Here is a 13,727-nt window from a genome sequence, read left to right as displayed (position 1 = left end):
TTCTTAAACTTTAAGTTTCAAGGGAACAAGGCTAAGCTTGGTTTCTCTAAGTTTTTATTTAGTTTGTTTATTAGGTTTTGATTTAAGTTCCAGATGGTCAAGTAAACCCTAGTCAGCTTTACCAGCTTTTAGCATTTTCTAAGCACTGCATCACTCACTCGAGAATTGAGAAACCTGAACTGCAAGGCTGGTCGTGTATCTCTTATCACCAGGTTATCAAGGAAGGGTGTGAGTATGTTAACCAAAGCTCTATTGCATATAATACTATATTCTCATATGTATCTTATGAATAGCAGTAATTTAATTGTAACTTTGTAACTCTTGAGTATTTTACCTTTTACTCACTATTATTAATTTTAATAAAAAGTCTTTAAGGTTATAGCTGTTTCAGTGTGAGCTTCCTGTCATACCCCCGAGGGTCGTTTATAAATTCTGTGGAGCCTGATTCAGAACAAGAACTGTTATCTTCTGATCAAACAGATTGGCTAGTCTAAACCCACACTAATTATTATTAATTTTGTTCTTAAGATAAAATCACACTAATAAGCTAAATTCCCATATTATCCAAATTAATATTATCAGTACACCCTAAATCAGGCTACATGTACCAGATTTACAGGGTGTGCTGATCCTTCAGCCTTTACAAAATCTCTCTCCTTTATTCTGCTAGACCCTGGGCCTTTTTGCAGGACAAGCCACACAGCTCCGATCCCCCAGGCCTGGGTCCATTGGCTTCAGCACCCTTGTTTCTCACCATGACTCTCTAGCAGGTCCCAATGTGTGAGACCCTGTAAGAGACTTTAGCCCTTTGGAAAATGACACAGCCAGCAGGAATTTGCCGTGATGCACAGCAGCATTTTCAGACCAAGCCAGTATTTATTAGTCAACTGGAATCCAGGTTTTAATGCTCCTTAGGTTAGGGTGGAAAAACAAAATTCAAGTGATGAAGTGGGTTCCAGCCCATGAAAGCTTATGCCCAAATAAACTTGTCAGTCTTTAAGATGCCACAGGACTTCTCGCTGTTTTTGTTGAATCAGACTAATACAGCTACCCCTCTGAAAAAAAGTCAAGGGAGAGCCCAGGATCACCTGCCCCTCTTTTCCAAAGGCTCTTGGGTTCCAGCTCTGACTCTGCCTTCTATACTGGGCAGCAACAAACATAGAATCATAGACTTGAAAGGGACCTTGAGATGTCATCAAGTCCATCCTCTGCACTTATGGTAGGATGAGCACCATTTATACCATCCCTGACAGGTGTTTGTCTAACCTGCTCTTAAAACTCTCCAATGATGGAGATTCCACAACCTCCCTAGGCAATTTATTCCAGTGCTTAACCACCCTGACAGTTAGGAAGTTTTCCTAATGTCCAACCTAAACCTCCACTGCTGCAATTTCAGCCCGCTGTTTCTTGTCCTGTCTTCAGAGGTTAAGGAGAACAATTTTTCTCCCTCTCCCTTGTAACAACATTTTCGGTATTTGAAAGCTGTTATCATGTCTCCTCTCATTCTTCTCTTCTCCAGACTAAACAAACCCAGTTCTTTCCATCTTCCCTCGTAGGTGATGTTTTCCATGGGCTTTCCAGACCCCTAATCATCCTTGTTGCTGCTCTCTAGACTCTCTCCAGTTTGTCCACATCTTTCCTGAAATGTGGCACCCAGAACTGGACACAAAACTCCAGCTGAGGCCTGATCAGCATGGAGTGAAGTGCAAGAATTACTTCTCGTGTCTTGCTTGCAACACTCTTACAAAAACAGCTGTGCATATCTCTCTATCGGTGTTACAGAGTGCAGACAATTTATGAATTTGCCCTATATAAGCTTTATACAGAGTAAAACTGATGTATTTGGGGTTTGGATCCCATTGGGAGTGGGGTTTCTGGGCAGGGCCGGCGCTTCCATTAGGTGACCCTAGGTGGTCGCCTTGGGTGCCAGGATTCAGGGGGCAGCATTTTGTGTGCTCCCCACAGGGCACACGGGAGTTTCCGTTGCCGCTCCAGTCGCGCTGCCAAAGAAGGACCTTCTGCCGACGTGCTGCAGAAAATAGTGGCAGGCAATTGAGCAGCTCCATGACTGCTGCTGTCGCCTGCAGCATTTTGGTGGAGGGTCCTTCTTCAGCGGCGCCACGGGAGCGGAACCGGAAGCTCCTGTGCGCCCCATGGGGAGCGTGCAAAATGCCACCCTCCAAATTCTGCCTAGGGTGCCAGAAACTCTAGCGCTGCTTCTGTGTCTGGGTGCTGGACACAGGTTACCTACTGAGCTGTTTTCACTTAAAGTCTGCAGCTTTGGGGGTGTGGTCTGGACCCTGGGTCTGTGTTGCAGCAGGCTAGCATGTCTGGCTCAACAAGGCAGGGTTCTGGAGGCCCAGGCTGGAAGGCAAAATGGGCTCAGAGCTAATTTCAGCACATCAGGTGACAGTTCCAAGGGGATCTCTGTGACTGAAGCTTTCACACAGTCAATGCCAGTTTGTTGGTCTCTGTTGTGCTCTGAGGCAACTTCATTTATATAGAGACAGTTCTTTGTGGTTCATTCACACCAATCCAAACATGCCTATGTCATGTCCTCGTGCCATACGTCAGTCCTGCTGTCGCAGAGCAGAAATTAGTGAGTGGGGAAACCCATTCATACAAACAGACAACAGACCGCTGTTGTCTCTGCTGCTCTTGCGTGGGGAGGAAGTTGCTGATACAATACAGGTTCAAGGGATTAACTCTGCGCCTTTATACTGCCCTGCCCTGCTTCCTTCTACCCACCTGTAGCGAGGCGGTGTAGCTCTCCTCCCCCTCAGGGAGGGTTGAGCCCCGTCAGTCACCCACGGGGGCGGGGCCGCTGAGCGGAAGTCCCGCCCCTCAGAGGGTCAGGCGGCGACCCGGAAGAATAAAAGCCGGGCCCCAGCCTTCAGTTGCAGGTCTGCCGCCGGCAGGGGCAGACGTGTCCGCCGACGCCCGTAGCTGGGAGACTGCCCGAGCCAGAGGCCGAGACCAGGAGCTGCCAGAACCGCCTCGCCCCTACTACGGCCCTGAGGAGCCCCCAGACCAAGCGTGGCCCGACTTCCCCGAAACCCTACCGGACCTGCCGCCCAGCCCAGAGTGGGAGGAACCGATGGTCCTGGGCTGTTTAAACTGTGTTTGGTGCCCTGCCTGAACCAAGGGCTGGGCCCCCTCTGACTTTGCCACTGCTCTGCCCTGCTCCAAAGGGCCAGAGCTGCTTGTTACTGTGTTTGGTGCCCGCATGAACCAAGGGCTGCGCCCCTTTTGACATTGCCGCTGCTCTGACCTGCCAAAAGGCCAGAGCGGATTGTAATTGCAGGGACGACCTCGAGGCCGGTGTGGCTCCCCTCCCCCTCAGGGAAGGTCGAGCCCCGGCGGAACCCGTCTACACCACCCCATCCCTCACCTCCACATAGGAGAAACCTGAGCATCCTGAGCTTCTGTCACAGCGATCACTCTGATCCCAGCACATTGGAGACACAAATGGAGCCCACTTGAGAGCTGAATTATATTGTAACTGGGTCGCACAAAGACTGATGCTCCAATGAAGTTGCACTTACAAAATACTTCGAAGGCTTAAGTGGTGCACAGACCTTGCAATGTCCACTTTCCCCAGGGGGGATTTGAAGCCATAGGGCTTGACAGAAAGCTCTCCCCATTCAATGGGATGACTCCCTTTGATTTCATGCCCAGGAATCTGGATCCTGTTATTCATTGCCTGATTATTCCTCCTGAGGCTTCCTGAGCATGGCTTTCAGAAGTGCTGAGCACCCCACTACTCCAACTGAACTCAATGGCTGCTGTGAGTGCTCAGCCCCTCTGTAGCTCTGCCCTACACCCGTCTTTAACTCTGCCCCATACTCATCTTTGCCATGTTGTGCTTGTGTCACATTTACAATTCTTTCCTCTAATGGCTTCCCAGCTATGGGCTTCTTGTAGTCTTAACATTTTTGGGCTGATGCTCATGTAAAGCCAGGCTCTGTTATCCCACACGGCCAATGGCTGTAAGTTGGCCCTAAATGACATTTGCACTCACTGGAAGGCCCCTCCCACTGCTTGAATGGGGTAAAGGGGCGTTAATGTCAATGAGAATTCAGCCCTGTGTGTTCTGGCCTTTCCATGTCCATTTACCGTGTGATTCCAGAGTTTCACTTTCTCACAGCGGATGTATAATGGCAAAGCTGCTCACTCCTCGGCCTATCTTTTCCTTTATTGTATTTGACACTGACCAGAGAGAAATAAGTGTCTCAAAGTGGTTGCAGACAGATCTTGATTGTGAAAATCCTCAGCAGGCAGGCAGAAAGAAAGAAAGAAAGAAAGAAAGTCCTGTTTGAAATGAATCACGTTGAAGTGGGTGATGCTTGCAGCCCTCACAGACACCTGGGAAGATAATCTCTCCACTCTGCAATGATTGGCTGACTCATAAGTCAACAGTGTGCCCTTGTTGCCAAGAAGGCTAATGGCATTTTGGGCTGTATAAGTAGGGGCATTGCCAGCAGATCAAGGGACATGATCATTCCCCTCTATTCGATATTGGTGAGGCCTCATCTGGAGTACTGTGTCCAGTTTTGGGCCCCCCACTACAAGAAGGATGTGGAAAAATTGGAAAGAGTCCAGCGGAGAGCAACAAAAATGATCAGGGGCTGGAGCACATGACTTATGAGGAGAGGCTGAGGGAACTGGGATTGTTTAGTCTGCAGAAGAGAAGAATGAGGGGGGATTTGATAGCTGCTTTCAACTACCTGAAAGGGGAATCCAAAGAGGATGGATCTAGACCAGTGATCCCCAACGTGGTGCCCGCAGGCGCCATGGTGCCCACCGGGGCATTCATATGTGCCCGCCTAGTGCCCAGCAGGGGACCTGCTGGGGACAGAGAACTCAGGCTGCAGGCGTGGTATTCTCTGTTCCTGGCAGGTGCAGGGCCTCCCTAATTCCCAGCAGGGGAGAGAAGATGCAGCACCACACCTGCCAGGGACAGAAAACGCTGGGGCTGCAGGCTGGAAGCACCGGTGTTCTCGGTCCCTGGCAGGTGTGGGGCTACGGCTTAAGCCAGAGAGAAGCCGTGGCCCCACACCTGCCGGGGACAGAGAACTCTGGGACTGCAGGCGCTGGTGTTCTCAGTCCCTGGCAGGTGTGGGGCCCACCTAGTGCCCAGCAGAGAAGAGAATCTGGTGCCCTGCTCCTGCTGGGGACAGAGTACTCCAGGGCGGAGGGCACTGTTGTTGTCTGTCCTCACAGCTTTTCTCCGACTTCTCTCTTCTCTCTAGATTCATATGTTATGTAATATTAATTTTTTTTGTATTATTTAATGTACAAAAACAAAATAAGCCTTGAAAAATTGTTGGCGCCCGCCACACTCTTCTGAAAACATGAATGTGCCACAAAAAGGTTGGGGACCACTGATCTAGACTGTTCTCAGTAGTACCAGATGACAGAAGAAGGAGTAATGGTCTCAAGTTGCAGTGGGGGAGGTCTAGGTTGGATATTAGGAAAAACTTTTTCCCTAGGAGGGTGGTGAAGCACTGGAATGGGTTCCCAAGGGAGGTGGTGGAATCGCCTTCCTTAGAGGTTTTTAAGGTCAGGCTTGACAAAGCCCTGCCTGGGATGATTTAGTTGGGGATTGGTCCTGCTTTGAGCAGGCAGTTGGACTAGATACCTCCTGAGGTCCTGTCCAACCCTGATATTCTATGATTCCTTTTGGTACTGGGAGATAGCCAACCAAAACCCGCCACTGAGTTTTAGTAAGGGTCCAACAGTCCCCTTACATAAGGTTGCAAACCTTAATGCACACTACCGGGGTATGTGGCAGACACAGTATTGGAGAAGCAGACACCCCCTTCTGAGTCTTGGGTCAACCCCCTGAGCCTCTGGACCCCTTGGGGTCGTGCAGGCCATCCCACTCTAGGAGGAAGAGGATGCAGCAGACGAGACACCGTCCCAACCCAATAAGTCCCTTGCATACATTAAAATTCTCTGCTTGGGCTCCGTGGGGAGCATGAGTCCAGGGGGCCGTGGAAGTGGCCATTATTGTTTGTGATATGAAGGGTGTAACTCCATTCATGGACGGAAGCATCTGCTTTTCTCCGTGGTCACTTCTCCTCTGCCTCCATTTTCCTCCTTCCCTACCCCACCCTCTAAGGTCCTTCCAAATCCATCCTGGCCCCAGTCCAGTTTTCTTTTGGAGATCAGATCCCCGTACTAGGAAGGTGGTAGAATCTCCTTCCTTAGAGGTTTTTAAGGCCCGGCTTTACAAAGCCCTGGCTGGGATAATTTAGTAGGGGATTGGTCCTACTTTGAGCAGGGGGTTGGACTAGATACCTCCTGAGGTCCCTTCCAACCCTGATATTCTATGATTCTCTGGTTCTCTCTGTATCTCCGTACAGCTTTTCTGCTTCACATTACAAATTATGCTGCATCATAGTCTGAGCCTTCTGGTTTTCTGTTTAATCCCGTTCTTCACACATTCATATCACCAAAGCCTTCTATACAATAAGGCAAAGTAGCCTCTAATTCTGGGTGTCTTCAGCTTTTGGTGCGCAGGATGATCCACCTTGGGTTCTGATTTCTTTCCAGGAGTGCTGAGCACCTGCAGGTTCTGTTCCTTCAGGTGGGGTTTGGCTCGCTCACTAGTTCAAAACATTCGGTATGAAATGTCCCATGGTGGCAAGTACCAGCTGTGGCACAGCCTCAAGAATAACTCTGATGCCACTTCCCCCCTAACAATACACGGGACACGAGTTCCAGCTGCAAGGTTTCACCTGAAGCCCCATCCTGCATCTCTCTCAGGGATAACCTGCGTGAAATGGGGTCACTGGGATTCTTAGGGTACGTCTACACTACAGGATAATATTGAATTAACTTAAACCGGTTTTATTAAACAGATATTATAAAGTCGATTGCAAGCGTCCACATTAGGCACATTAATTCAGCGGTGTGCGTCCATGGTCTGAGGCTAGCATCGATTTCCGGAGCGTTGCGCTGTGGGTAGCTATCACTATAACTATCCGGCCAATAACTTCGATTTGCGGCCACACTAACCCTAAAACGATATGTTAATATCGATTTTAGCGTTACTCCTCTCGTTGGGGAGGACTACAGAAATCGATTTTAAAAGCCCTTTAAATCGATTTAAAGGGCATTGTAGTGTGGACGGGTACAGCGTTAAATTGATTTAACGCTGTTAAAATCGGTTTAACAGAGTAGTGTGGACCAGGCCTTAGTATCAAACTTTTGCAGGTCTCAAAAACTGCTCATTTTTAACCCCTTCAATAGAGAGTGTCAACTGAGAATAAGAGCAACCCCTTGGGCTTTAGAGAGCATGGCCCCTTTAAACCCCCATCCTGAGGCACAGGATGTGCTGGTTGCTCCAGGGGAAGGGTGGAGAGGCAGCGGAAGAAGGGCGTGTGGGTCTCTGTAGCTCCAGACAAGTGGCCCTACAGCGAGCAGGCTCTCATGAAGCAAAAGCAGCTGCAAACCATCCCGAAGCCCAAGAGGGACAGAGTGATCTACTGGGAAGCCCCAGGAGGGGAGCCTGGAGCAGCACCAGGCCAGGAAAGCATCACCTGAGAAGGGCAAGCCATAGCCTGGCCCAGTATCCCTGTCACCCAGGGCTGTGTGGGGCTGGGAGCACTGGGGCTTGTGACTTGGCATTGGGAATAAGGAAGGAGGTTGTCGCTAGTTAAATGGGGAGGCTGTGGGGCAGACAGTCATATGGGGTGCATCCTTTGATGATCTTTTAGATCAGTGAGGAGATGGAAGGCGAGAGCCACCTTGTGACTTTGAAACGAGCCAAAGCTTTGTCTGGATTAGGGAAAAGGGCTGCCTTGCTTTAAAACGGGGGATCTCATGGGTGATCTCAGTCAGCTGAGCCCTGTCAGAGCTCCAACTGGCCTGGCCTGCGTTAGGATGTTAACACCAGTGAGCTCACACACGTTAACAACACCACACCTTTCCTTCTAGTGCAGACAGAGCGCTGAAGTGTGTGTGTGTGTGTGTCCCTGCTGCGTGGGATGAGCCCTGCCATGTGTGTGTGTGTTTGTGTATGTGTCCCTGCTGCCCTCTGTTGGCTATAGTGTGTGTGTGTGTGTGTGTGTGTCTGTGAGCACATGTGTCCCTGCTACCCCCTGCTGGGTATGATTAGCCCTGCTCTGTGTGTTTGTGTGTGTGTGTGTTATAACTACACGGTATCTCCCCCAACTGCATGGTGACATGCTGTTTCCTCTGCTGCTGCAGTTTGGGGTGGCTGCAGAGGAATGCATACCAGGGAACTGGGCTGTGGCCCGCAGGCAGTCAGATTCAGTAAGCCCCCCCCCCACAGTCCCCTTCTGGTCCTATCATCGACGAATCTGCATTTTTCACCTACAGAAGTTGAGACTGAAAAACCTGTGCCCTTTGGTTTCTCAACCTCTCCCCTGGCATATGTGTGAAAGACATGGGCCCTGAATCCGGTGTCCTCAGTTCTTGTGCGTGGAGCCAGGATGGGGTCCGAGAAAGTGGTGCACTCCCCGTCTTCCTGCCAGGCCTTGGGCCAGCCAGAGTAGCTGCAGGGCTCTCCGTGGCTCCCCCGGCCTAGAGGGCATGAGGAGGGAGAAGACTGGTCTGAGCACTGCTCTGCCTATTCAAAGCTAAGATATTGTCCTTGCCAGGGAACAGGGTGCTGGGCTGGCTTGAAAATCTCCCTGTGTATTCCTGTGTCTTCATGGGAGCTGAGATCGTGTGAAAATTGTCACCTGTGGGTTTGTGCAGTGCCCTGAATAATGGGACCCCTGATCTTGGTCGGCATCTGAGCAGCACCGAGGAGCCCCGATCTCAGTCAGGATTCATATGCACTATTATACTACAAACAATAAATAATGATTAAAACCAAACAACTCCTGTTTTTTACATACTGTCCCTGCTTCCTTCAGTGCCTGGGCCAGAGACACAAGGGGCAGAGTTAAGGTTGCATGGACTACTGTAAAAGTGCCTTTTCCTAGCTTTTGAGTGCTTGACGTTGCCACCATAAGTAATGCGCTGTTGGCGTAGGATTTTCCAGAGGTTGCATTAACTAGGAGCTGAAAAGTTTCTTCTTCTCTGCAGCAGATTGAGCACCATGGCTCTCGATGGGTTCAGAGCAGCTGTCTATCAAGGGAACCTGACAGAAGCGATTTCTAGTGTGCAGGAGTTTTACTGCCACACCCTCAACATCGCCGTCACGGGGGAGTCAGGCTCCGGGAAGTCCTCCCTCATCAACGCCATGCGGGGGCTACGTGCTGGTGATGAAGGCGCCGCTGAAACCGGGATGCTAGATACCATGACGGAGCCGAAGGCTTATCCAGATCTTGTTCTTCCAGGCGTCACGCTCTGGGACCTGCCAGGGGTGGGGACGTCCTATTTCCCTCTAAACACCTACTGCAAGCAGCTCAATCTGAGCCGATACGATTTCTTCATCATTGTCGGCTCCCAGCGCTTCCGCTCCGAACACGCCAGGCTGGTCCATGAGATCCAGAGAATGGGCAAGAGGTTCTACTTTGTGCGCTCCAAAGCCGACATGGACCTGGATGCTTCCAGGAGGCAGCGTCCCTCCAGCTACAATGAGGAGAGGATCCTGCAGCAGATCAGGGAGGACTGCAGGAGAGGCATAGCAGCTGAAGGAGTGGGCCACCCACAGGTTTTTGTTGTGTCCAGCTGGGAACCCACTCGCTATGATTTTCCCCTCCTGCGGCAAACTTTGCAGGTGGAGCTGCAGCACCTGAAGAGACAAGCCTTCCTGCGTACCCTGCCTGATGTCGCCTCACCCATCATCAACCAGAAAAAAGCCACCCTGAAGGGGGAGATTTGGAAAACAGCCCTTTTCTCATGTCTTCTCGCTGCCGTCCCTGTCCCAGGCATTGCTTTCTTGTGCACCTTCTTCATCTTCAGGAGACACCTGTTCCGATACTACAGCAGCTTCGGCGTGGACGACAGGTCCCTCTCTGCTCTCGCCCCTCAAGTTGGGAAGCCCATGGAGAAGCTGACGGCCATGATGACGTCCTTGGGAACGACCCCCATGATGGCTCTGAAGCTGTTGTTGGATTCGGTGGGGACCACCGTGATGGTAGCGGAATATTCGTGGAAGAGCTTCCCTCTATTTGGTGCCATGGTGTCTGGAGGGGTGTCACTGGTTACCACGTACTTCATGCTGCAGAAGTGTTTGGCCTCAGTAGCTGATGACACCCAGCGGGTTCTGAGCAAAGCTCTGGAGGCAGAAGGGGAAAACACCATGTAGGATTGGATGTCGCGTTGGATGAGCCTGCTGCTGTCTAGCAGATGTGGTCTTGGACTTCAAGCAGGAAAGGTTCATGCTTCTCTATCCAGGAGTCCCACATCCAGTCCCCATAAACCATCTTGAGCATCATTTCACCCCACAAGGAAGGAGGCAGCTTCCTTCTTGACATTCATACAACAAACATAAAATTGTACTGAATCCAGTTCTATCTATCTGTGTCCCCCTGGGCTCCTCCATCACTTCAGTATCTGAGCACCTTACAAACATTAATGGACTGGATCCCCACATTGGGGCAAATTGGCCATAGCTCCATGGGGGTTACTGGGGCCAGATCCCAGATGGGGTCAATGGGCTGTAGCTCCATTGGGGTCACTGGGGCTAGACCCCACCTGGGTCTGCTATATCTCTATTGGAGTCAGAGGGGCCAGATCCCAACTGGGAGCCATCTCTCCAGTGAAGCTTAGAAGCTAAAGGCCCTGTCCACATGGGAAAGTTTTTCGGTATAACGTACGGTGTGAATTTAAACTGATAGAATTATCCTCGTGTAACCTCCTGTGTGAACGCTCTCACTCCAGCAGAAGAGTGGCTTTTTTCAGTTTTGTTTATGTCACTGGGGAGGGGGTTTAAACTGAGCCAGAGAATGTCACTGTTCTGCTGACATGCATCTGACCAAGTGGGTATCCACCCGCGAAAGCTCATGCTCCAATACGTCTGTTAGTCCATAAGGTGCCAAAGGACTCTTTGTCGCTTTTCACAGATCCAGACTAACACAGCTACCCCTCTGATACTTGACGCTGTTCTACCAGCACAAGAGCGTCCACGGCCAGGGGTTACAGCAGAATAACCAGTAAACCGGTCCTTTGAAGACAAGGCCTAAAAGCTTCATTAAAAGTCAATCTCTCCGAAAAGCACCAATCCCGTGGGACTATCCTGCCCTGTGAATCTGGTCAGTTGCCTTTAGCTGCAATGCTGGGGCAGTGGGTTTGCTGGGTTTGCTTTTTCATGCTGATCAGTGTCATCTTGTTTCCTTGCACTTTTTTTTGGCCTGTTGGTTTAATCTACCTATTGCCAGTAGTCTTACGCTTAGATTGAAAGCCCTTCAGGGCAGGGCCTGTCTCTTTGTTATATCTTCGTACAGCGCCTGGAACAACGGGGCCTTGGTTTCTAGATGGTACCATAACACAAATATCTTACAGTAATTTGCCAGGTATCATGTGCCATCGCTGTATCAACAGACTGACAGTCAGTATCGATTCTCATCATGTTGTCTTGTGATCACGTGGTGCTTTTTTGACTCATTCAGTCCCTGCTGCAGATCATGTTTAATGTAATAACGCCGTTAGATTCCACATCTGCCAGCCAGCACCTATCCGCATTTACCTTCCTTCACTAATCTCGATATTCGTTGCCTTTGGGTTTGCAATCATGGCGCTTGTGGAAACAGAGTTCTGGTTTAATAAAGGTACATTTAACACAAGCCTCTTCCTGCAGCTTTTTGGGCCTCCCCCTCGCTTGAGATATGGGGATCTTGCCGGTCTCCCCAATAGCACTCTGCAGTGGAAAGAGGCCTTAGCGTAACTGCTGTACACGGCTGGGGTTGTGTCCCCCAGAACAAACAAGCTGCCAGACACCTCGCTGGCTTCATCATCCAGGGAGATTTCAGATGCAGCTTCACTTAGAGTCCTCTGCTGGGACATTGTGTCCGCATGTTCAAAAGGGGTATTGAAAACTTGGAGGGGGTTCCAAAAAAGAGCTACTGGGATTGTTCAGGGTCTGGAAAACCTGCCTGACGCTGAAAGCACAATTGGTTTAGTTTATCCCAGAGAAGGCTAAGAGGTGACTCGATCCCGACCTGTAAGAAGCTACGTGGGGAGAATAGTGGTGATATTAGAGGAATCTCTGACAGGTCAGACAAAGATAGAACCAGATCCAGAGGCTGGAAGCTGAAGCTAGACAAACTCAGACTAAAAATAAATCCCCACCGCTCCCATTTAGATTTGCCCTCTAACGCCCCCATGGACATGGTGTGTCAAGGACTTGAGTGTAACATGGGGCCTGGGCTGGGGAGGGAAGGAGTCAAAGCTGCCCTGATCCAGGATTTTGTAGCTGTGGGGAGAGGAGAGAACTAGCACCAGGAAGGAAGTGGAGGGCTGCTCTGTGCATGGACAGGCTGCAGGCTTGGAATGCTGGGGGTGCTGTGGAAATGGGAGTGCAGTCCTGGTATGGTGTGGGGTGTCTCTCTGTGGTTACAGGCCTCCCATGGGGTGTGTGCAGTTTCTTTATAATTATAGCCTTCACATGGTGGGGATTCTCTATGGTTGGGGGGTGGGTGGGAAGCTGGGAGCCAAGACTCCTGGATTCTACCCCCAGCTCTGGGAGGGAAGTGAGGTCTAGTGAGTTAAACTAGCGGGGTGGGGAGGAGCTGGGGGTCAGGACTCCTGGGTTCTTATCCTGGCCAGGGGAGGGGATTGTGCTGAGCAAGGAGAGCACAGGCTGAGTGGGCCACAAACAGTGCCTTCCCTTTTCTCTCCTAGAAGGGTTCCCCCGACCAGGGCAGGGGTTTGGCACATCAGAAGCATATTTGCATTGGGGGTGGGCAGCTCTGCTTTCTACTCACCCTGCTCTCAGGACGCACACAGCACCCACCTATTTTACAGGATGATGCTCTTTTTGGATTATCATCGGGGGTGGCTGGAACAGAGTCTGGTTCCCCTGGGCTACTTCCTACCCAATTCTGTTGGCATTGCTCCATCTGTCCTGGGCACTGTCTCACTGCCCCACAATTGGGTGATGTCCTCTCCTGTAGCTCTTTGGAGCCTTCTTCATCTTCAGTCAGTGGGGTGCCGGTCTGCTTGGCAGCTGGTTTGGCAGAAGGCTGGGCTTCCTAGGAGAGATGTCCACCTCCTACTCTGGTCCACCATCAACTGAACTGCAAGACTCTCCCTTTATAATTCCCCTTCTGCCCTGGTACTTCTAGTAAGGGAGGCCAGGGCCTCTCTCTGACATGGAGAGACCTCAAAATATCTCCTGAACACAGGAAGGCTTGTCAATGGCGAAGGAAGGTTATATTTTGAAAACAAGGTACATAATCACCTTAACTCTGCCCTTTGTGGAGATACGAACCTCCTATTTTCCCTTTGCATTCAGAATATCGAGAACATGCACCACTAAACTCTGGTTCTAATGACTTGTTTCCCATTGGAGTGTCTAGCATGAAGTGCGATGATTGTCACAAGCTGTTGTTCTTTTCCTGTAACTGCTCTAATTTCCTGAGCAGGGCCACAAAGTTTAATTAATGGGGACACACTACCTCACGGGGAGAAGTGGCTGAGGTCTGGAGGCTTTGCACAGGGTGCTGGATCAAACGGCTCTACAGCAATGGGAGTTGCTTCTGCTCATGCTAGATCTGACTTTGGACCTGTGTGAAGAAGCAGTTTCTTTTGCTTGTTCTCAGTGCACCAGCTGTTAATTTCACCGACTGCCCCCTTGTTCTCGT

General features: G+C 50.4%; 1 protein-coding gene across 1 annotated transcript in view; it reads left to right on the top strand.

The window, feature by feature from the left end:
* Positions 1–10,231, top strand: part of LOC127038350 (interferon-inducible GTPase 5-like) — a 43,784-nt gene extending 33,553 nt beyond the window's left edge. Inside the window, exon 4 of the mRNA XM_050930934.1 lies at positions 9,097–10,231. Within this exon, the coding sequence (XP_050786891.1) occupies positions 9,097–10,231 (1,135 nt within the window). The remainder of the gene's footprint in view (positions 1–9,096) is intronic.
* Positions 10,232–13,727: the final 3,496 nt, after the last annotated feature.

The sequence above is a fragment of the Gopherus flavomarginatus genome, chromosome 20 (assembly GCF_025201925.1).
Source record: "Gopherus flavomarginatus isolate rGopFla2 chromosome 20, rGopFla2.mat.asm, whole genome shotgun sequence".
Classification (NCBI taxonomy): Eukaryota; Metazoa; Chordata; order Testudines; family Testudinidae; genus Gopherus; species Gopherus flavomarginatus.
Note: the sequence above shows the minus strand (reverse complement) of the source record. Positions and strands in the feature narration are given on the sequence as shown.